This window comes from Alligator mississippiensis, chromosome 8, assembly GCF_030867095.1.
Source record: "Alligator mississippiensis isolate rAllMis1 chromosome 8, rAllMis1, whole genome shotgun sequence".
NCBI classification, from domain to species: Eukaryota; Metazoa; Chordata; order Crocodylia; family Alligatoridae; genus Alligator; species Alligator mississippiensis.
The window spans coordinates 22,144,964-22,165,742 of record NC_081831.1 but is presented as its reverse complement, the minus strand read 5'-3'; the positions used below and the strand labels follow the sequence as shown (position 1 = coordinate 22,165,742).

The 20,779-nt window shown below is 60.8% G+C and overlaps 1 protein-coding gene and 1 long non-coding RNA gene across 3 annotated transcripts; one reads left to right on the top strand and one right to left on the bottom strand.

Annotated features, from left to right (window-relative positions):
• Positions 1 to 4,154: 4,154 nt before the first annotated feature.
• On the top strand, positions 4,155 to 19,501 carry DNMT1 (DNA methyltransferase 1). Of its 2 annotated transcripts, XM_059732216.1 has the most exons (34): positions 4,155 to 4,266; positions 6,911 to 6,953; positions 7,262 to 7,369; positions 7,456 to 7,729; positions 7,832 to 7,904; positions 8,160 to 8,250; positions 8,382 to 8,422; positions 8,703 to 8,754; positions 8,924 to 9,007; positions 9,102 to 9,211; positions 9,477 to 9,595; positions 9,969 to 10,061; positions 10,166 to 10,317; positions 10,572 to 10,759; positions 10,924 to 11,113; positions 11,337 to 11,434; positions 11,704 to 11,851; positions 12,074 to 12,189; positions 12,574 to 12,775; positions 13,116 to 13,249; positions 13,668 to 13,841; positions 14,073 to 14,294; positions 14,617 to 14,809; positions 15,039 to 15,129; positions 15,623 to 15,757; positions 15,835 to 16,117; positions 16,538 to 16,679; positions 16,904 to 17,070; positions 17,272 to 17,449; positions 17,586 to 17,781; positions 17,977 to 18,140; positions 18,393 to 18,509; positions 18,699 to 18,789; positions 19,087 to 19,214. In XM_059732216.1, the coding sequence occupies exons 1-34, from the start codon at positions 4,199 to 4,201 to the stop codon at positions 19,122 to 19,124; spliced, it is 4,575 nt and encodes a 1,524-aa protein (XP_059588199.1). In that variant the 5' UTR covers positions 4,155 to 4,198; the 3' UTR covers positions 19,125 to 19,214. The 2 variants fall into 2 exon arrangements, with proteins under 2 accessions (XP_059588199.1, XP_059588198.1); XM_059732215.1 differs by lacking the exon at positions 18,699 to 18,789 and having other exon boundaries at positions 19,087 to 19,501.
• Positions 19,422 to 20,754, bottom strand: LOC132252107 (uncharacterized). Its single transcript, XR_009463858.1, has 2 exons — positions 20,292 to 20,754; positions 19,422 to 20,042 (listed from the first exon to the last, which is right to left on the bottom strand). It is a non-coding gene; the product is annotated as an uncharacterized LOC132252107 (long non-coding RNA).
• Positions 20,755 to 20,779: the final 25 nt, after the last annotated feature.

Below are 20,779 nucleotides of genomic sequence, written 5' to 3'. Positions count from 1 at the left end.
ACTCAGGCACTTGCTTTGCCCTTCCAGGCGGGGATGGGGGATTTCAGTCCCGGCTGGGGCACGTGGATAAGGGTGTGGCAGTGGGGAACTGGGGTGCTGCCTGGGGGGCAGGGAGGGGGTGTGGGGCAGGCAGGGAGGCTGTACCAAGCCTTGGCCCAGGCTTCCCGCGCTGTGAGAAGCTGACGTGGCAGCCGATTCTCCACTTCCCCTCCTGTTCTGACTTGTCCAGACAGCAGTTGCCTTGGAAACTGAGGTTTTTTCCCCCAAAACATCCTCCCCCACGCATGCATGCACATGCACTGGGCCTGGGCCAGGGAGTTCAGGGCTGTTGCCAGGTGAATGCTGAGTGATGGGTAGCCCTGCTGGGACCAGAGGAAACTACTGGGGGGGCTGCAGGTTGGGAGGGGCACTGACAGGACTGGGGGAGTGGGCTAGGGCTCTGGGTCAGGACTGAGGGGCACCAGCAGGGCTGAGGGCTGTGCTTCGGGGGAGGGGGGGGGCTGAGCTGCCCACCTCTACATGTTCCCTGCATCTCCAGATCCAGACAGAGCAGCTGGGAGTCTTCCAGGCTGGGCCGCGGGGGCCAATGAGGGGAGGCGTTGACTGGGCCCGGGCAGCTTGTCCCGTCCTGGGCTGCTGTTTTCGGCGTTCTTGGAACTGGACGTGTTGGACATGGGGGGAGGGTGTTCAGAGCTCAGGGGGCTCATGGGGCCTGGCCAGGTCCTAGCAAAGGCTCCAGCAACTCCCCGGCAGCCACAGACTAGAGGGAGGGTGTTGGGGGACCCATGGTCTCCCCCCTCTCCTCCCCCCCGTGCCACAAGCTGCAGCTGCTGGCCCTGGACGTGAGCCCTGCTGGCCCCCTCCTCCCTCCAGAGCCAGCTGCAGCCCGTGGGGTCTGGGAGCAGCCTGGGAATGTTTGGTCTTCAGGGCCTGGGTTTTGCTTGCTCCCAGCTGCTGACGGAATAAACACAGCCGGACCAGCTTCCACCACAGAAAGAAGCCCCCCCCCCCCCCCCCCCACACACACACACACTGGGACCTAGTGCTGAAAGTGGCCTAGGCCGGGGGCTGCAGGACCCCCCACTCCTCCCAGGGGGGGTATTAATAGATGGGGAGGGGAGGTTGCAAGACCCGGAGCCAGAAGCAGAAATCCCAAAATAGCCTGAGAATGGTGCTGCAGGGCCCAGCGCTGCCCAGGATCAGGGCACCTTGTGCCAGGACCTGCAGACACAGAGTAAGAGCAAACTCAGCCCAAGGAGCTCCTGGCCTGAGCCAATATGTGTGTCCTTGCATGTGCGAGTGCATATGTGTGAGTGTATGTGTGTGTGTGTCTGTGTGGTGGGAGGGGAGCAGAGATAGCCCCAGGGCTTCCCCCTGCAGGCTGAGGTGGGTGGAGGGAGGGAAGCAGGGGGACCCCACAGGAGCACAGGGCAGATGCTCCGGGCTGTGGCTGCTGGCAGGAGGCTCAGGTCTTGGTTGGGGGGGTGGGAATGATGCGTGGCAGGCTCCTGCAGCCTCTCCTGCCCCCCTAGCCCTGCCTGGCTGGGTGCGGGTTGTGTTAGTTCAGCAATGGGTTAGACAAACCAGTCTGGGAACCTAAGGTGCCCCCAGGGAGGGGGAAAATGAAGCCCATGTCTGTTCAGCCAGAATCAGGGGTGTCAGGGTTCCCTCTGAATCCCCCGTGGGAACAGCAGTCCCAGGGTCTTGGGGCACACGCTCCCTGCTCTTGGCCCGGACACAGTCGGGGCCTTTGGAGCTCTCTGCACAGTGAGTACACGCACATGCATGTCCACACATGCTCCTGCCCAAACACATGCATGCACTGGGGCTGCTTCTCTCCCGCCCTCCCTGACTCACACCGCTCTCCCCCTCCAAGCTTTCCACCGGCCGGCAGCCCCGGGGTTTCAGCAAGAGTTAAAATCAGTGCTGCAGGCTGCGTGGGGGGACATGGCCTGACCGCATCCGCCTGAGTCATCCTGAGGAGGAGGAGGGGGTTGGGGGGGCTGGGGGGAACTGGGGTCTCTGGAGCCCTAATGGCTCCAGCTCCAGCACATTTGCCACCCCCCAGTCGATGCTTCCCAGATGTGCTGAATCCTGCCTGGGGCTACTGAGTGTGTTGGAGGAGGGGGAGCTGAGCAGGGCCTGTAGGAGATGGGGCTGGTGTCTGGGAGCTGGCCGGGAGCCAGGTAGGGGGCTGGCTGGGGTGGGGGGTGCTGGATCTGAGCTCCGGAAGGGGCCCGTCCATCCCGGCTGCCTTCTCAGCGGCTGCAGCTTGATTGAAACCAGGAGGGAGCTGCAGGGCAAGCGCAGCAAGCATGGGGCAGGGATTCATGGAAGGAGGGGCCTGGTGGGGTGGGGAGGGGGGCGCACTGCAGGCTCCAGCCAGACTGAGGGCTGGGGCCTGGCTTCTCCTTTCTGCATCAGTTCCTCCAGGCTTCCGCAGCCAGAAGCAGAAATCCCAAAATAGCCTGGGGGGCGGGGGGCACGGGGGAACGGGAGCAGGGATATCTGGCTGCCTGGGGAACCCCCTGGTCCTGCAGAGCTCCCCCCCCAGCCCCAGGCACCTGGAAGAGGACTGCAGGTGTGAGAGGGAGCAGCGCCCCCTGGTGCCTACGAGGGAGCCCTGCACCCCCGTGTACCCTGCACCTGACTGGGAGGTGTAGGACCCCCAGTCCGGAGCACCCAGGGTTACACCCCCCACCCCAGCATTTCCTGGCTGGGGGGAGGCTGCAGTGGCTCTTTAGGTTCCTCGGGGGTCCCAGGCGCAGGACCCCTGGGTTCCAGGCCCTGCCCAGCTGGAGCGGGGGTGGGAACCTGGATTGTCCCCCCTCCAAGAGGGTGCCCACCCCAGCAGGCTGGAGGTTGGTCTTGGAGGTGATATCTCCTCTCCCTTCCCGTGCTCTGCAGAGACAGTGAGCAGGGCGGCCGGCCGGCCAGTGGGGCCTGGGCCCATTTGCACTTTTAGATGTTGGTGACATTCAGATTGGGAGCACGTGTGCAAGAGCAGGTGGGAGCATGCATGCTGGGGGGGTGGGGTGTGCATGCTCATCTCCCCCTGCATGCCCGGCTGTGTCATGTGCATGAGTGGGGGCACAAGTCTGAGTGTATAAGGGCTACACGTGTGTGTAAGGAGCATGTGCACATGCCAGAGCAAAAGGGCACAGGTGCTCCCGTGTGTGCACAACGCCTGCCACCTACCCCTGTCCCCTGCACACCCAGCTGCCTGCTAGAATGGTACCATCTGCCCTCCTCCGTGTGATTATGGTACATTCCAACAGCCCCGCAGCTCTCGGTGGTACACCCGACACCTCCTAAGGATGGTATGTCTCAACTCTCCCTGTGTTGTATGTGAAAATGGTTCCTCCCAGTCCTCCTCAAAAGAATGGTACGTCCCATTTGCCCCCTCTACTCTTGGCACACTTGGTACATCCCACTCCCTCCCTAGGGTACAGCCCTTCAGTCCCCCTTTCCCCTGGACGCACATGGTACATTCCAAGCCCCGCCCCGAGGAGTCGAGAGCCGCCCAACTGTCAGCCCGTAGGCAGGGAGGCATTTGGTACGCGCCGTTTCCCCCTGGCGTGTGAGGTTGGTACGTCCCAACGGCAGTCCGACCAGGTATGTTCCAAAGCTCCTTATAGACCTTTTGGGGACGTGGTACAGCCCACCCCGTCCCTAGGAAGAGGATGGTACATCCCAACTGCTTTTCCCCTGGGCACCCCCGTTCTCCCGCCCTCAGTGGTACGTTCCACCTCGCTCGGCCACCCCAACCCCGACCGCACCATCATCCTTCACCCCCCTCCCACTTGGGTCCTCGTAGTACCTCCTTCTCCCTATGAGATTGGTTCCGCCCATCTGCCCCCCACCCCGCGCGTGGAACAGTCCTGGAGCCGCTCTCCCCCCACCCTCATGGAACAGCTCCCCCCCCTCAAGGCAGTGGTAGTGCGCTCTCCACCCCCCACGCGTGGAATAGCCCCCCCCGTAATGGTATCGCCTGCCTCCTCCGCACGCGTGGAACAGCCCACCCCCCCACCCAGTAGTGGTATCACCCCCGCGCGTGGAACAGTCTCCCCCGGCAGTGGTAGCGCCCGCCCCCCCCGCGCGCCGGATGGTCGGCGCCGCCCCTCCCCCCGGCGCTGGTTTCCGCGCGAAATCGCCGCCCGCGCCCGGCCTCGGCTCCCGCGCCCCCGCCCCGAGCCCGATGCCGGCCCGGGCCGCCCCGCCGCCGCCCGCGCCCGCGCTCGCGCTGCCCGCCGCGCTCCGCCGCCGGTGAGTGCCGGGCCCCGAATCGGGACCCCCGCGCTCAGGACCCGGGCCCGGCCTCTGCGCCCAGGATCGGGTCCCCCGGGGTCTGGTCCCCCGCCCTGACTCCTGCATCGTGCCCCCGGGGCCGGGACGCACCCCCAGGATCAGGCCCTTCGCTTCAGCAGGGTCACCCCTGCCTCGGGGTCACCCCCGCCAGGCGCCTGGCCCCACGTGCTGCCCCGGGGCTGTGTCGGGGTGTGCTTTGTCGGCCTGGCTGGCCGCGGGGTGCAGCCCTGGCACAGGGGCACGTCCTGGAGCTGTGGGAGGGGGTAGCCTGGTCCCAACTGCTTTGAGCTGTGCCCCCTGCCCCCCCAGCCGTTTGGGACAGGAAGTGGTGCCGTGTCCCATCACCTGGTGGCAGGGCTGGGGGGGGGGAGCTGCAGCTGCGCTGGACACTCTCGCCATCCTGGCATGGGCGGGGGGGCAGACATGGCGCCACGGCCACCCCCACCCAGCAGGACCCTGCTCACAGGCACTCCCGCCAACCGTGCCTGTGATCATCCCCCCAGCAGCTGCCTTTGTCTTGGTGCTGGGGCAGCCCGCGGGGCCCCTCAGCTTGGCAGCCGGGCCACCTTGAGCCCCTCATTTCCCCAGGCTGCAGTGGGGGGAGGGGCAGGGGGCTGAGGACAGTCCCAGATGTCCTGTCCTCCCTCACCGCGCACGAGGAGCTGGCCTCAGAGTTCGGCTGCACTTGGTTTGGAGTTAGCTTGGCGCTGTCTCCCAGCCCAGAGGCCTGAATCGCACAGCCGGGGCCATGCCAGGGACAGACTGGGGCCCTCTGCATCCAGCCACAGGGCAGGGTGAGCGCCAGCCCGGGTGGGCCGTCCAACTGGCAAGGCTGGTGGTGGCAGCAGCGGCACCGGGAGCTGCACGTGGCGCGTGCTTCCTGTAAGGCTGCTTTGCCTCACTGCCATTGTCCAGCCGGCACCGCTGAACGGGAGCAGCAGGGGCATCTCTGCTGCCTCCCCATGCTCGACCACGGAGCAGCCCCCAGGCAGCCTTGGCAAGTCAGACCAGGGCTGCCTGGGCCCCATCACACCTCTTCCGGCCAGGCAGTCCTGCAACCCTGGCACTGAGCACAGCCCCCATCCTCCTCGGGTTCCCTGCATGGCTCCTCTCCTGGTGAAGAGGGTGGGACATAGGACCTGCTGTCTCCCCCTGCCCCCCCCACCCACTGGGGCCAGGCGTCTGTGGTGGGCTGTGCTGCTTGGCCCATCTGCAGAGCTGCTGGCAGGGCAGGGGCAGGGGCAGGGGCCGGGAGCAGGCGCGGTGGGGAGTGCGCGGGAACGGGGAGCCCACGTGGCCTCAGTGGCTGCCGGCACACACCCGCTCCCTGTGGGCCGTCTGCCAACTGGGCCCCTGGGCAGTCAGGCAAGGGCCCAGGGCGTCACCGCTGTGCAGAGGAGGTGGTATCGTGTGAGCCTTCCAAGGAGGGAACACGGGAGCTCATCCGAGGGCAGCAGGGAGCGCCATGGCGCCTGAGTGAGGAGAGATTGGGGCGCCAGCATCCCCGCTGCTGGGCCCGCCTGTGAGAGCAGTCAAGGCTCCTCCCCTTTGGCCTGTCCCTGCCGGGCTCTGCGGGGCAGACCTTGTTCCCCACATGCCCTGGATGGACTGCATCACAGCACAGCGAGTGGCGCTGGCCCCTCGCGTCCTGTCCTCTGCCAGACAGAGGTGCTCCATGGTGCTCTCCCCATATGGAGGCAAAGCCTGGGCAGGCCAGGGCCTGGGCCTCTTCCTGCCTTCCCTCGCAGGAGCCTTGTGAGTTTGTGTCCCCCTGCAGCCACTGCCTAGTCTCCTTGTTTGTCCCTGCCAGGCACAGCCACAGCCTGTGACCTCATTGTGTGTGCCCTTAGTACCCATCCCTAGCACATAAGGGAGTTCCACCCAGGCCCAGGCACTGGCACTGTCCTGTACTCATCCTGGTGCTCCTTGTCTGGCCTTTGCTGCGGCTGCAGTGGGATCTCAGTCTCTCTGATGGCAGCCCCAGACTTGCAGGCCCTTGGCCCTGACCATGGGGGTTTGTGGAGCTGCAGTAGGGTAGGAAGTGTGTGTTGTAGCCGGGAGCTGTCCTAGAGGGACCAAAAAGTCCCATGGTGTTGCACTAGCTTGTGTTGGCCTCTTCTGGCCAGGGCAACCCCCTCAGGAGGGAGATGGGCTAAAGTTCGTTTTTTAAGTGAGCAAATGCTGTGGAAGCCCGAGCCCTCAGGCCATGTTGCAAGTTTTCCTTTCGTGTCCAAGAGTGGGACCTGGGGTTTCCACAAAGAAGCCCAGTCTCCATGCTTGTCACCCTGGCTTGTTTACAGAGCATCACTTCCTGCATCTCCCAAGTGATCAGGACCCGTCATGCAGTTGGAAGCAGCCTCAGTCCTGTTTTCTATCAGTCTCCAGTGGGACTTAGGAGCTCCCCATGTGGCATCAGTCCAGTCTGGGCTGCCAGCACTGGCAGGGCACAGGCCTCTGTGGGAGGTGTTCCCTATCCCTTTTCCTGCTAGTGTGCCTGGGAAATCTGCCCTGGTACTTCCAGCTGGTTTGCAGAGAAGCATGAGATTGTTACCTGGGGGAGTGAAACACCTGGGGTTGTGACAGCAGCTTATCTGTCTTGCAGGCTTCAGGACCTAGAGAAGGATGAAGATGGCTTAAGTGAGAAGGTAGGGCTCTGCTGTCATCCCTATGCTTTCCTGCCTGACAGGAGCCTTAGTCCCATTCACACCTACTTCTGTGAATATGACTACAAGCTGTCCTGAGATTTCATTGCGTTCTCTGCAGGGGCTTTCAGTCCTGTGCCCACAACTGTTCTGTGCTGCAAGCTGCTAGTCATGCAGCAACAGATGGGCAGGATGGGGATCATGGGGCAACCTGTGACTTCCCTCAGGTGCCCCAGGAGACCTGTGGGGGGCAGAGGTGACTGTGATGGCTTATTCCCAGCAAAGTATTCTCTTCCTCTGTGTCCCTGCAGGAATGTGTGCGTGAGAAGTTGAGCCTGGTCCATGGCTTCTTGCAGGCAGATGTGCAGAACCAGTTGCATGACCTTGAGACCCAACTGCTCCAAAAGGAGCTCTCGGAGGTGGGCAGTAGCTGCGTGGCCACAGGACATGGGTTGGGGAAGGTCTGGGGCAGGTCATGCTGAGTGCACTTTGCCTTGCTTTGCAGGAGGGCTACCTGGCCCTGGTGAAGGCCGTGCTGCGCCGGGAGCTTTCAGTAGGGAATGGGGACACTGCAGTGCTCGGCCAGAAGTCCAATGGGTGCTCGGAGAACGGCACCTATGGCAGTGATGAGGACTCCGAGCGGGCTGGCCCTGAGGGGGAGGAGGACAGTGCCATGGAGCTGGAGGAAGCCACAGCTCCCTCCTCTTCCTCCTTCTCCTTGGGGCCTGCAGCAAAGGCTCGCAAGGCACGGAGGAGCAAATCCAACGGCGAGAGCAAAAGTAACTCCTGAGCTGCCCCTGCCCCTACCCCTGCCCCTGCCACTCTCCCCCATCACCCCACCTCCCTGCACGGTGCCAATGACACGCCCTTTCCTTTGCCAGAGTCCCCCGGCAGTGCCAGGGTCACACGGAGCTCTGGCCGGCAGCCCACCATCCTGGCCATGTTTGCCAAAGGGTCAGTACATTGTGTGCACACCATCCCCCCATGGAATATCCTCTCCTCCTCCCCCCCCCCCCCAAAAAAAAAACAAAAACAAAAAAACCTTTCCTTTCTCTTCCCCATGTGGTTTTGCCTGGCTGCCCAGGGTGTTCAGAGTCCCTGTGAAGGTGGCTAGGCTGGGTCCTGGCGGCATGGGGCTGCCTTCACCACATGGCCAGCTTTGTTAGAAGCCAACACCCTCCAGCCCAATCCTGCCTTTGCCCCCTGCAGATCCAACAAGCGCAAGTCAGATGAGGTGAATGGAGAGGTGAAGCAGGAGATGAGCACGGAGCAGGAGGAGGAAGAGGAGCCAGATGAAAAGGTGCACAGGGGAAGGGCTTGCTGGAGTTATGACAGAGGGTGGTTAGACTGCGGTGGAGACAGAGCTTCGGGCTGACCAGGTTACTGTGGGGGCCCCCCTGCTCTGACACTGCTTTCTCTCATCCTCTTCAGGAGCAGGATGAAAAAAGAGTTAAAATTGAAACCAAAGAAGGGTAAGAGCAGCTGATGGCCCCCTAGCATCCAAGCACCTGGCTGGTTTCTGCACTTGTGTTCAACCATCTCAGGCTCCATGCTGTGTGGTCCTGGACATGGGCACCTGGCTTTTACCATCTCTGGAAGCACAGCAGGAGTCTGGGCAGTGCCTGGGGCTGCCCATCCCTGCTGGACAGGGAGTGTGAACACTAGCCCTCAGGTCTGGGCCTGTGGGAGCAACTTGGCTTGGTTGTGTTTGACCCCCCACCTTCTGTCCTTGCCCCTGTGTTTTGTGCCCAGGTCTGAGATAAAAGATGAAGTGACTCAGGTTAAAACACTGCCGCCTGCTAGAGTAAGTAGGGGTGAATACACAGATCCTGTCTGTGCAGAGTGTGAGGGTTTGGGGTGACTGGTCCCCTGGGGGGCTGGCCTGGCTTGGCCTGGAGTGGCGGGGAGGACTCATACGTGATAGTGATGCTGAGGCTGTTGACTCATGACATCTTGTGTTGTCTCCCTGGCAGACCACACCCCCCAAGTGTGTTGACTGTCGGCAGTATCTAGATGACCCCGATCTCAAGTTCTTCCAGGGGGATCCCGCTGATGCAGTAAGAACCTTGTGGGTGGGCTCAAGCTTGTGGCCATGGGGCTGGGAGCTGGAGCTAAAAGTGGCATGTGCGTGCCTCCCTCCTTTCGCTTCAGCTGGAGGAGCCGGAGATGCTGACGGATGAGCGCTTGTCCATTTTCGATGCCAATGAGGACGGGTTTGAAAGTTATGAGGACCTGCCCCAGCACAAAGTCACCTCCTTCAGGTAAGCCCCATCCAAGTGCTGAGTTACAGCTGACGGATGCTGCATGCCCATGGAAGCAGCACCTGTGGGTGCTGGGCGTCAGTCCTCTCTGCCCTAGCTGGGGAAACACGTGGTGGTTCCAGGCTGGCCTGGGATGGGTCAGGGCAGGACTTGGCCTGGGGGATGGTTGGGATCTAGCATTGAGACATTGTTGGCTATAACATGGTTGGGGCATTGGATTGGAGTGCTATGGGAAAACAGCCTGTTCTCTTGCCATCCAACACAGTGTCTATGATAAGAAAGGGCATTTGTGCCCGTTCGACACGGGGTTGATTGAGCGCAACATCGAGCTGTATTTCAGTGGCGTTGTGAAGCCCATCTATGACGACAACCCCTGCCTGGATGGTGAGCACCCTTCATGGGACGCCCCTGCGCATGCATCTCCGGGGTCCAACCAGAGCCTTGAGGCCTTCATGGCTGCATCCCATTAGCCTGGGCTCCTGGCAGGGATGGTGGTACTACCTTTGGTGAAGCAGTTTGGGGGGGCTGAGATGGGGCAGTCTCTAAAGCAGTGGGGCTCTGGCTGGGCCAGCATTTGTGGCACACAGACCTGTGCTGAATGTTGGCTGCTCTCTGAGTGGCTGCAGTCAGAATTGGCTCAGGCCCTCTGATCCCTTAATCCTCCTGTTCCCTGGTGCCAGTGGGACAGGGGACACGGGGGGGGGGGGGGGGGATCATCCCTTCCCTGCTCACCAAGGCTCCCCATTCCCTTGTGCAGGTGGCGTGAGAGCCAAGAAGCTGGGCCCCATCAACGCCTGGTGGATCACGGGCTTCGATGGAGGAGAGAAGGCTTTGATCGGCTTCACAACAGGTAGGTGTGTGAGGAGCTAGCCAGCGAGGCCTGTCCTTTGCCCCTGGCACTGCGGCCAGCCCACGGGCCGTCACTGATGCCCTGCGTGCTGTCCCTGTGCTCAGCCTTTGCAGACTACATCCTGATGGAGCCCAGCGAGGAGTATGCACCCACCTTTGCCCTGATGCAGGAGAAAATCTACATGAGCAAGATCGTGGTGGAGTTCCTGCAGAACAACCCTGACGTCAGTTATGAGGACCTGCTCAACAAGATCGAGGTGTGGCCCTGGCCCTCGCCGGCCCCCTTGCACCAGACTACCTAGACCCTAGTTGCCCCAGCCCTTCCCACTCTTGCCCTTCTGCTGCTGGAGCAGGGTTTGGCCTCAGGGAACAAACTGCCAGCCCAAGCATCTGTGGTTACTCACAGTGGTCATAGACCAAGCCAGGGGTAGGAGGGGAGTTGGGGGCCTCAGATGTCCAGCTGCAAGGTAGCCAGTGACGCTCCCCCTACCTCCTTCCTATGTTCCTGCAGACCACGGTGCCCCCAGCTGGGCTGAATTTCAACCGCTTCACGGAGGACTCGCTGCTGCGGCACGCGCAGTTTGTGGTGGAGCAGGTGGAAAGCTACGATGAGGCAGGGGACAGTGACGAGCCACCTGTCCTTATCACGCCTTGTATGCGAGACCTTATCAAGCTGGCTGGGGTCACGCTGGGGAAGAGGTGGGATATAGCTGGGGAGAAGCTGAGCAGGGGTGGGCTGGGACATCCCCATGCTGTGCAACGAATGGAACTCCTCGCTGTCGTCCTGTGAGCTGGGGCCAGGAGTGGGAGCTGAAACCCCCTCCTGCCCCAGTTGCTGCCCCTAACCTAGCTTTTGGTGGCAGGCGGGCTGCACGGAGGCAGGCCATCCGGCATCCCACCAAGATTGACAAAGACAAGGGTCCTACCAAGGCCACCACCACCAAGCTGGTCTACCTCATCTTCGACACCTTCTTCTCGGAGCAGATTGAGAAGAACGAGAAGGAGGATGACAAGGAGAATGCCATGAAGCGCCGGCGCTGCGGCGTCTGTGAGGTACCGGGCTGGGGCCACAGTAAGGCACCTTTCTTTCCCCCCCCGAGCTGGGAGCCAGTCACCTGGCAAAGGGAAAGACGCAGTGCCACTCTGGGCTTTGTGCCACATGTGAGCTCTTCCCTGTCCAGAGCCGCAGGCTCCCCAGGCCCCTCTGGCCCCAACTGTCCCCTTTGCTGCCAGCATGATCCCACGGCCCCCTACTCAGCCACCCCCTTCTCCCCAGGTCTGCCAGCAGCCGGAGTGTGGGAAGTGCAAGGCCTGCCAGAACATGGTGAAATTTGGTGGGAGTGGGCGGAGCAAGCAGGCCTGCCTGCAGCGGAGGTGAGCAGAGCCTGGGGCAGAGTAGTGGGGCAGGAGAATGCAGGACTCCTTGGGCTTGGGCTTGGGCTTGGTCTTGGTCTGCCTGGGAGCTGGCAGCTAGGACCTAGCTGAGCACCTTGGTCCCATGCAGCCAGCTCCAGTAGCTGCTGGGGAGGGTGGAAGAGACAAGCTCAGCTGTGTTCTGGGGATGAGGGAGGGGGAGGGCTGCTCCTGGACAGAGTTAGGGGGGTCCTCACTGTGGGTCACTAGCTGTCCCACTGCCCTCCCAGGTGCCCCAACCTGGCTGTGCGGGAGGCCGATGAAGACGAAGAGGTGGACGACAACATACCTGAGATGCCATCGCCTAAGAAGATGCTGCAGGGCAGGAAGAAGAAACAAAACAAAAGCCGCATCTCCTGGGTGGGGGAGCCCATCAAGGTGAGAGGAAGGGGGAAGAAGGGCTGGCCTCTGCCTTCCTGCTGCCACAGGGCTTATGGGGTGGTACCTCAGTGTGATCAGGTGGTGATAGCTGCAGCAGTGTGACTGCAGCACTGGGTCCCATCTGTGGTCGGGTGGCACTGCTGAGGACTGGGACCATGGTGGCCATGAGCATGTACTGGTTGCTCTGGCATCTTCCTGACTTCGAGCCTCTGCCTGCAGAGTGATGCCAAGAAGGACTATTACCAGAAGGTGTGCATTGACTTGGAGACCCTGGAGGTGGGCGACTGCGTCTCCGTGAGCCCTGACGACCCCACCAAGCCCCTGTACCTTGCCAGGTCTGTCAGGGCCAGGCTGAGGGAGGGGCCTGGGTGGCATCGGGACAACTTATGGGTCTCCTGTCCGTGGGGTGGAGTGGGCTCCCCTTCTGCTGCTGTTGCCATAAATCCCAGAGGCCTTGGAATGGTTCCAGGCCTGTTATGCTGAACATGGCATGCACCTTCGGGGAGTGCCCTGAAGGTCTTGTCCCAGACAGTCCAGGGCGAGTGGGCACAGGGGAAATGAGCTGCCCACAGTCTTCCAGTTGGGCAGCATCACTTCCCCTGTGCTGCCTTTTGGCCCAGGGTCTCTGAGCTTCATGAGGGTGCCTGGGCCCTTCCCTCTTCTTGATAGTATCAAGATGGCACTAACTTGGCCCCTGCACCTCCCCCCATCCCCTGCAGGGTGACGGCACTGTGGGAGGACAGCAGTGGGCAGATGTTCCATGCCCACTGGTTCTGTCGAGGCAGCGATACTGTACTGGGAGCGACCTCGGACCCGCTGGAGCTCTTCCTAGTAGACGAGTGTGAGGACATGCAGCTCTCCTACATCCATGGCAAAGTGAACGTCATCTACAAGCAACCCTCGGAAAACTGGGCCAGGGAGGTGGGCATGGCACCCTCTGCTCCGGGTTGGGGAAGGGTGTGCTCTGGAGGGAGATGGGCTGGCTGAGCTCATGTCCTGGTGCTTTGAGCCCCAGAGAGGTAAGGGAAAGGATCCAGGAGTCACTGGCTCCAAGCCTCCCAGCAGATCAACAGCAGCTGGGGGTAAAGAAGCCAGGCATCCAGTGTCCCACTGCAGTTGCCTGTCCGCCGACTGTCTTGCTTTAATGAATGAATAAAACCTAAGTTGTGGCCAGTTGCTGCTGGGGAGCTCTGAAAGGGTTCCCTGATGCCACCATTGGGGCAAAAGCTGGCAGGTCCCGTGACCCTGCATGTCCCCGCAGGGGGGGCTGGACGTGGAGATCAAGATGGTGGAAGATGACGGCAGAACTTACTTCTACCAGATGTGGTACGACCAGGAGTACTCACGGTTTGAGTCCCCGCCCAAGACCCAGCCCTCTGAAGACAACAAGTACAAGTGAGGGCACAGGGTGGGGTGGAGCAGCTGGTAGGGGTGTCTGGAAGCCAGCTGGAACCCAAAGGTCTCTCCAGGGAGGTTGACATGGAGCCATGAGTTACCCAAGTCCCTCAGCACTGCCATCATGCATGTGTGTTGCTCAGCTTCAGGATGGCACCACAATGGGCTCTATGTGGGCATAGAGCCCTGGCCCTGTTGGCCCTGCACCTCTGGTTTCCAAGTGGGGTTGCCTGAGTGATTTGAGCACAGTGGCGGCATAGCGGATGTTGTGTTAGGAGCTGTACTTGCAGAAGGCGGTCGCTCCCCTGAACAAGCCCCAGACTCCTTCCACCCATCCATCTGCCCATGGCATCCTCTTTCCCCACCCCTCTGCTTGGTCCTGCCCTCTCCCGCTCAGCCTGTGGCCTCTGTCCACCAGATTCTGCATGAGCTGCACACGGCTGGACGAGGTACGTCAAAAGGAGATCCCCCGGACAGCTGAGCCCCAGGAGGAGCTGGATGGGAAGATGTTCTATGGTATAGCCAGCAAGAATGGCGTACAATACCGTGTGGGCGATGGCGTCTACCTGTTGCCTGATGCCTTCTCCTTCAGGTGGGTGACTGGGATAGGGGTAGGGGCTAAGCAGGGCAGGTCTTCCCTTGCCCGTAAAGTAGCCCATAAGAGAGCCAGGTGTGTGACCCAGACCAAGTCAGGTTGGTTGGGTTAGGCAGGAGGGGGTCTACATGGGGCTGTCCCTTGGGACAGGTGGGACAGCAATCCAGTCTCTCCCGCCCTAGGCCAGGGGTCCTTAACTCTGGCTCTGCTCCCCCTCCCCCAACCCAGCATGAAGCCGGCCAGCCCAGCCAAGCGCTCCAAGAAAGAGGCAGTGGATGAGGAGCTATACCCAGAGCATTACCGCAAGTACTCAGAATACATCAAGGGCAGCAACCAGGATGCGCCCGACCCCTTCCGTGTGGGCCGCATCAAGGAGATCTTCTGTCACATGCGAAGCAACGGCAAGCCCAATGAAGCAGATATCAAGCTGCGCCTCTACAAGTTCTACAGGTGAGTGAGCTCGTGGGTCAGACAGGAGCTGTAGAGGACCCCATGGGGAGCCAGGGCTGCCTCCAGCATGCCCAGGAGCAGAGGCCATGTGCCGCACAGGTGAATACCAGCCTTGGTTTAATTCATATTGGGGTGACATAGCCAAGCTTTTCTCTGGCTCGCTCCCTGCTGGCTTAAATCCACCACAGGGGCAGGAAAGCCAAGCTCTGTCCTCCAAGGAGCCTGACCGGGGGAAGGTGGAAGCACAGCCATGGTGCGAGGGGCATGGTCTTTCCCCCAGTCATCCTCCCCACCATCCTGGGCTAATATGTGATCCCTGCAGGCCCGAAAACACCCACAAGTCCATGAAGGCCAGCTACCACTCGGACATTAATCTGCTGTACTGGAGTGATGAGGAAGCCACAGTGGACTTCCGGGCAGTGCAGGGGCGCTGCACCGTGGTATACGGGGAGGACCTGCCCGAGAGCATCCAGGACTACTCGGCCAATGGCCTTGACCGCTTTTACTTTCTGGAGGTAATGTGCACGCAAGTCCAGGGACCATCACCGCTGGGGCTGTAGGAGAGCAGCTGTCCAGTATCATGCAGGGGCTGCCCTGAGCCTTGGGCCCCGCCACCCACCTGCTGCCCAACCTGGCTCAGGGTTTGGAAGCTTTGGTACCTATGAGCACCACATCCCAGCCGTGACTTGAGGGGCAGATGGTGCCAACCAGGCGAGTGCAGCTCTGGCCCCTACTTTCCTTCAGGCTTACAACGCGAAGACCAAGAGCTTTGAGGACCCCCCTAACCACGCCCGCAGCTCCGGGAACAAGGGCAAGGGCAAAGGGAAAGGCAAAGGTAGTTTCATGTTGTGGCTGCTCTGGGCTGTCTTGCTTCTTGGTCACAGCTGCCCCTGGCCTCTGCAGGGAATTTTGGGGGATGGGATGGAGCATTGGACTTGCCTGGGTGGATTTGAGTGAAGGTTTGTACCAGAACCTGCATCATCTCTCAGGAGCCTGGGACCAAACTTGCTCCTCCCCGAGGCAGGAAGCAGCTTCCCTCAGAGCAACACTGTGAGGGGCTAGCAAATCCCCATCGCAGCCCAAGCCCCTGATGCTGGCGCCTGCCCCAGGAAGCCATGTGTTGGCATCCGCTAGGCCCCCATTCATGCTGGCAACTCTGCCCTCCCTTATCTCAGCATCCTCTCTGCTGGTGGTCAGCCAGGCAGGGAAAGGGCATGACTCCAGGTGGCTTTGGGGCTGGAGATGAGACAAGGAGGCTGAGAGGTCCTTGGGTGAAGTGAGGGGTCGGAGGTCCACCTTTTCTGAGAGTCTCTCCCCTCCCCTTGCAGGTAAAGGCAAAGGCAAGTCACCGTCAGCCTCAGAGCAGAGTGAGCAGGAGCCAGCTGAGGCAAAGCTGCCCAAGCTGCGCACCCTTGATGTCTTCTCTGGTTGTGGGGGCCTCTCTGAGGGCTTCCACCAAGCGGGTGAGTGGTGGAGGACTGGGAGTGGCGGGAGGAATCTCTGCACATCCCACCCAGCCTGACCTCCATGCTGCCTCCAGGAGTCTCAGAGACACTGTGGGCCATCGAGATGTGGGAGCCAGCAGCCCAGGCCTTCCGCCTGAACAATCCGGGCAGCACAGTATTCACGGAGGACTGCAACGTGTTGCTGAAGCTGGTGATGGCCGGCGAGAAGACCAACACTCTGGGCCAGAAGCTGCCACAGAAAGGCGATGTGGAACTACTGTGTGGTGGCCCCCCCTGCCAGGGCTTCAGCGGCATGAACCGCTTCAACTCCCGCACCTACTCCAAGTTCAAGAATTCCCTTGTTGTCTCCTTCCTCAGGTGGGGGGGCACTGAGGCTCTCCTGGGGTGAGGTGGATGGGAGGAAGGAGTCTCCAAGCTCCAGCCCGAGAGAGGCTGGAAGGGGACAGATGTAGCATGTCCCTCGCAGTCCCAGCACAGCTGCCAGCAGTGCATCTGAGTCTGCAGCACGGGAAGGTCCATGTGACATGAGAGCTTGGCCTGGGGAGAGCCCCATGGCCCTAGCCCCTGCACATTGCACCCATGGCCTAGCACCGCCCTGGGGCCTCCTGTATAACAACTGAGCTGGACCCCTTGGTGTTGTAAGGGTCCCTGGCACTGTATGAGCCCAGAGGTGCTTGGGGGGTGGCAGGGTGTGGGGGCAGGTGAGGCTACTCACTGGTCATGGGTCCCGGCCCAGTCTCCCTGCTGCACTGTCCCTGCTCCCACCTGTCCCTACAGCTACTGTGACTACTACCGGCCCCGCTTCTTCCTGCTGGAGAATGTGCGCAACTTTGTTTCCTTCAAGCGCTCCATGGTGCTCAAGCTCACGCTACGCTGCCTCGTGCGCATGGGCTACCAGTGCACCTTCGGCGTGCTGCAGGTAGGAGTCTGGGGCCTGAGCAGCACTGGCAGGGCTCCATGAGGCTGCCCTGGGTAGAGGCTCTGTCAGGTTCGAGGCCCTTCTGCTTGGGGCGTAGGCTTGGGTGGAGATGTCATGTGTCCACTCAGGCACCTGCTTCCCTAGGGGGTGAGTGGGTGTGATGTGTAGGGGTGGAAGAGCCCAATGCCCTGCTGGAGCTGGCTCTGGATGCCCCCTCCCCACAGGCCGGCCAGTATGGTGTGGCCCAGACGCGCCGGAGAGCCATTGTCTTGGCTGCGGCCCCCGGAGAGAAGCTGCCTATGTTCCCTGAGCCACTGCATGTGTTTGCGCCCCGTGCCTGCCAGCTCAGTGTTGTGGTGGATGACAAGAAGTTTGTGAGCAATATCACCAGGTGAATGTGGGTAGCCATGGGGGCGGGTGGAGTGGGATGGGGCCCATGGAACCAGTGCAGATGCTCCTGATTTCCCTGGATATCCAGGGAAGGGCATGGCAGGTCCATAGCATGGCACCTTCCCCAAGTCAGAGTTGTGGGGCTGAGGGCAGTTAGGCCATGACTGGTTGCCTGACTGGCCCCTCAACCCCTCCGCCACAGGACGTACTCTGGCCCCTTCCGCACCATCACGGTCCGGGACACCATGTCTGACCTGCCCGAGATCAGGAACGGGGCCTCAGCACTAGAGATCTCATACAATGGGGAGCCCCAGTCCTGGTTCCAGCGGCAGATCCGGGGCTCTCAATATCAGCCCATCCTCAGGGACCACATCTGCAAGGTGAGGACTTTTTGGGTAGCTGTGGTTGTGGGGCAGTGTCTGGGGGTCACTCAGACCAGAAGCCCTGTGTGGGATGGTGCTGGGCAGCTAGTGTCAGGCTGCAGGGAGGTAACGGGGCTCGAACTCGCTGCTGCAGGACATGAGTGCACTGGTAGCAGCTCGAATGAGGCACATCCCCCTGGCACCTGGCTCAGACTGGCGTGACCTGCCCAACATCGAGGTACGGCTGTCGGACGGCACCAGCACCCGCAAGCTGCGCTACACGCACCACGAGAGGAAGAATGGGCGCAGCAGCACCGGCGCACTGCGGGGTGTCTGCTCCTGTGCCGAAGGTACTGGGGGTGGGCAAAAAGCAGACGGGGCTCTGGCCCCATGCCCATCTTGGCTTAGGGGCAGGTGCAGGAGGCCTATCTTGGCTTAGAGGCTGCTTGGCAGGGACAAGGGCTACTCCCTGGTTTTCTGCAGGTGTCTGTGCCCTCTGCCTTAGGTAGCCCAACCCAAGTATGTGCTGCTTTTCCACCTCCCAGGGAAGCCTTGTGACTCTGCGGACCGGCAGTTCAACACGCTCATCCCTTGGTGTCTGCCCCACACGGGCAACAGGCACAATCACTGGGCCGGGCTGTATGGGCGCCTTGAGTGGGATGGCTTCTTCAGCACCACGGTCACCAACCCCGAACCCATGGGCAAGCAGGTGCGTATGGTGGTACCTGGGCAAGCAAGGGTGGGAGAGACGGATGTAGTCCCTGTGGGGCTGAGAATTGCCCTTCCATGGCCCATGAATGCAGCAGGAGGCCTCCAGGCCTTGGCCCTTGCCCTGGGGTGACCACAGGGCAATTTGCACAGGGGCAGGTGCTGCTGGGCAAGGTGCAGTACCTCTCCTCCACAGCCCTGGCTCCAGGGCTGCCTGCCTTGTGGCTGACCCCTGTCTCCCATCCCCCCACAGGGCCGTGTGCTACACCCTGAGCAGCACCGCGTGGTGAGCGTGCGGGAGTGTGCACGGTCCCAGGGCTTTCCTGACACCTACAGACTGTTCGGGAACATCCTTGACAAGCACAGACAGGTGGGTGCCTCAGATTCTCCCTCCCCACGGTGTTGTGCCCCTGCCCCCTGCAAAGGTTGTCAGGGACACAGTTGCCGAGTGGCTACTGACACTAGGACAGCTGAGCTGCTGCTGCAGCAGCCTCAGGCACCAGAACTGCAGGCAGGGCAGGGTGTGGGTGAGCTCACAGTCCCACATTCCTCTTTACAGGTTGGTAATGCAGTGCCTCCACCACTAGCCAAGGCCATCGGACTGGAGATCAAGATGTGCCGGTTGGCCAAGATGAAAGAGGAAGCCATGGGTACATGCAGCACTGGGTTGAGGGGGAACACCCCTGGGCTTGGGTGGGTGGCCCCCGGGCTTGGGTGGGTGGCCATAAAACTTTGCAGCTGCTGTCCATGTTCTCTGAGGGCAGGACTGTAGCTTCCAGGTCTGCCCACAAAATTACAGGTCCCTTAGAAGCCCCAGACCAGAGGAAAGACTTTTCAAACTCCAGGCTTGAGGGGTTAGGGGGGCTGGCTGGCACCAGAGCCAGTCCCTGGTGGTGGCCATGCCCAGGCCTCACCTGCTGCCTCACTGGCCTGACCTCTTTCCACAGAGAGCAGCAAAGTGGAGAAGATGGAAATTGCGGACTGACACTTGCCCTCCCATCTCCTTCTCCAGCTCCAGGACTCCCAAACATGCACTGATTTTTGTTTCGTTTTGTTCTGTTCCTTGTTTTGGTCCGACATGCTGAGTCTGTTGTTCAGCTGTACCCGTGAGCAGTGTTCGTCTCCCCGGCCAAGCTCAAGGGCTGTCTGTGACAGTTGCGTTCTCAACTAATCATCATTTTAGTGATCAGCTGTGCAGTGCCCCCCCCGCCCCGCCTCCTGTGCATTCTGGATTTAAAGGATGATGTTTTTATTATGCCTTGTATTGAAAATAATCGACCACTTTATACAAGTGGAAATTAATACTTTATGTAGTTTTTATATGTTGTAATATTTCTTCAAATAAATCTCTCCTATAAATTACATGCTGGGGAGAGCTCTCTTCTTCTCTCCCCCCCTGGTTTTTCTCAGCATCTCCCAGCCCTGTGGAGGAGGCTGGGGCCTGACTCCAAGTTGGGGGGCAATGCTGGCTCTAGGCTGTGCTGCTGAAGACAGCTTCTGGGCTACAACCTCCTTTCTGGCCATAGTGGGTGCCATGGAGCTGCTAGCAGAAGGGATGTTCCTCCAGCTCTTGCAGGGTGCAGGGCAAAACCACCCCCAAGTCTCTATAAGAACATAACTGCTGTTTACTGGGTCAGACCACAGGTCCATCTTACCCAGTATCCTGTCATACAGCAAGCAAAGGCTGGAAGGTGGGGGTGAGCAGGTCTGACCAGGGTCTTTTTCCACTGTTGCTTTCTTGTAGCCTCCAGCATTAAGGTCCAGGAAGGTCTGATTCAGAGGCTGTGCCAGTTGCTCTTGGGTTCAATAGCGATCAATGCCCCTTTCCTCCAAGGATATCGCCCCTTGTGAAGCTCAGCTAAACTGTCAGCTTCTGCTGCATGTGTTGGCAACAAGTCCCACCCTTTCATGACATGTTGGGTGGAAAAGTACTTGTTAGTTTTAAACTTGCAAGCGGCTCGTTTCGCATTGTGACCCCTTGTTTCTGTCTGCTGAAGATGATCCCAGTACACCCCCCCCCCCCCCCAAGTGAGCAGGCCTAGCCTCCTGAGTCTGCCCTCACAACGCAGTCCCTCCAGACCTCTCATGCTTACTGCCCTTCTATCTCGTATTTGAGGTGCTGGGACAAGAACTGAGTGCACAGTGAACTTACGCAGGGATCCGATGACACTTCCCGTTCTAGGCACGATGCCCTCTTTCAGAACCCCTTAAAAAATCCTCTGCAGGGGTCAGGACTTGCCTGCACCTCGGGGTGGTTCCAGCTGTTGCCCCGGGCCTGGCTCTAGCTCTGCCCTGGGCTGCAGTTGCCTCCTGAGGTTCCCAGTAGCCCCGGCTCCTGGTTTGTGCTGGCTGGGCCCTGAGCCTGCCCCCACCCCCCTTTAACCCTTTCGTGCCGTGGAAAATAACATTCACGTGGGCTGAAGCTGGGGCGGAACCTGGCCTGACCACGAGGCCTGCCAACGCGCGGGGGAGAGAACTACAGCTCCCAGTATGCAGCGTGGCCCGGGTGCGGTGCTCCAGTTCCCAGAATGCATTGCGACCCCGGGGTCGGATGCTAGTAAGCGTGAGATCCTTCAGGACTACACTTCCCAGAGCGCACTGCGAGAATCCGGCAGTTCCTGCAGGCCCCTCAGCTCCCAA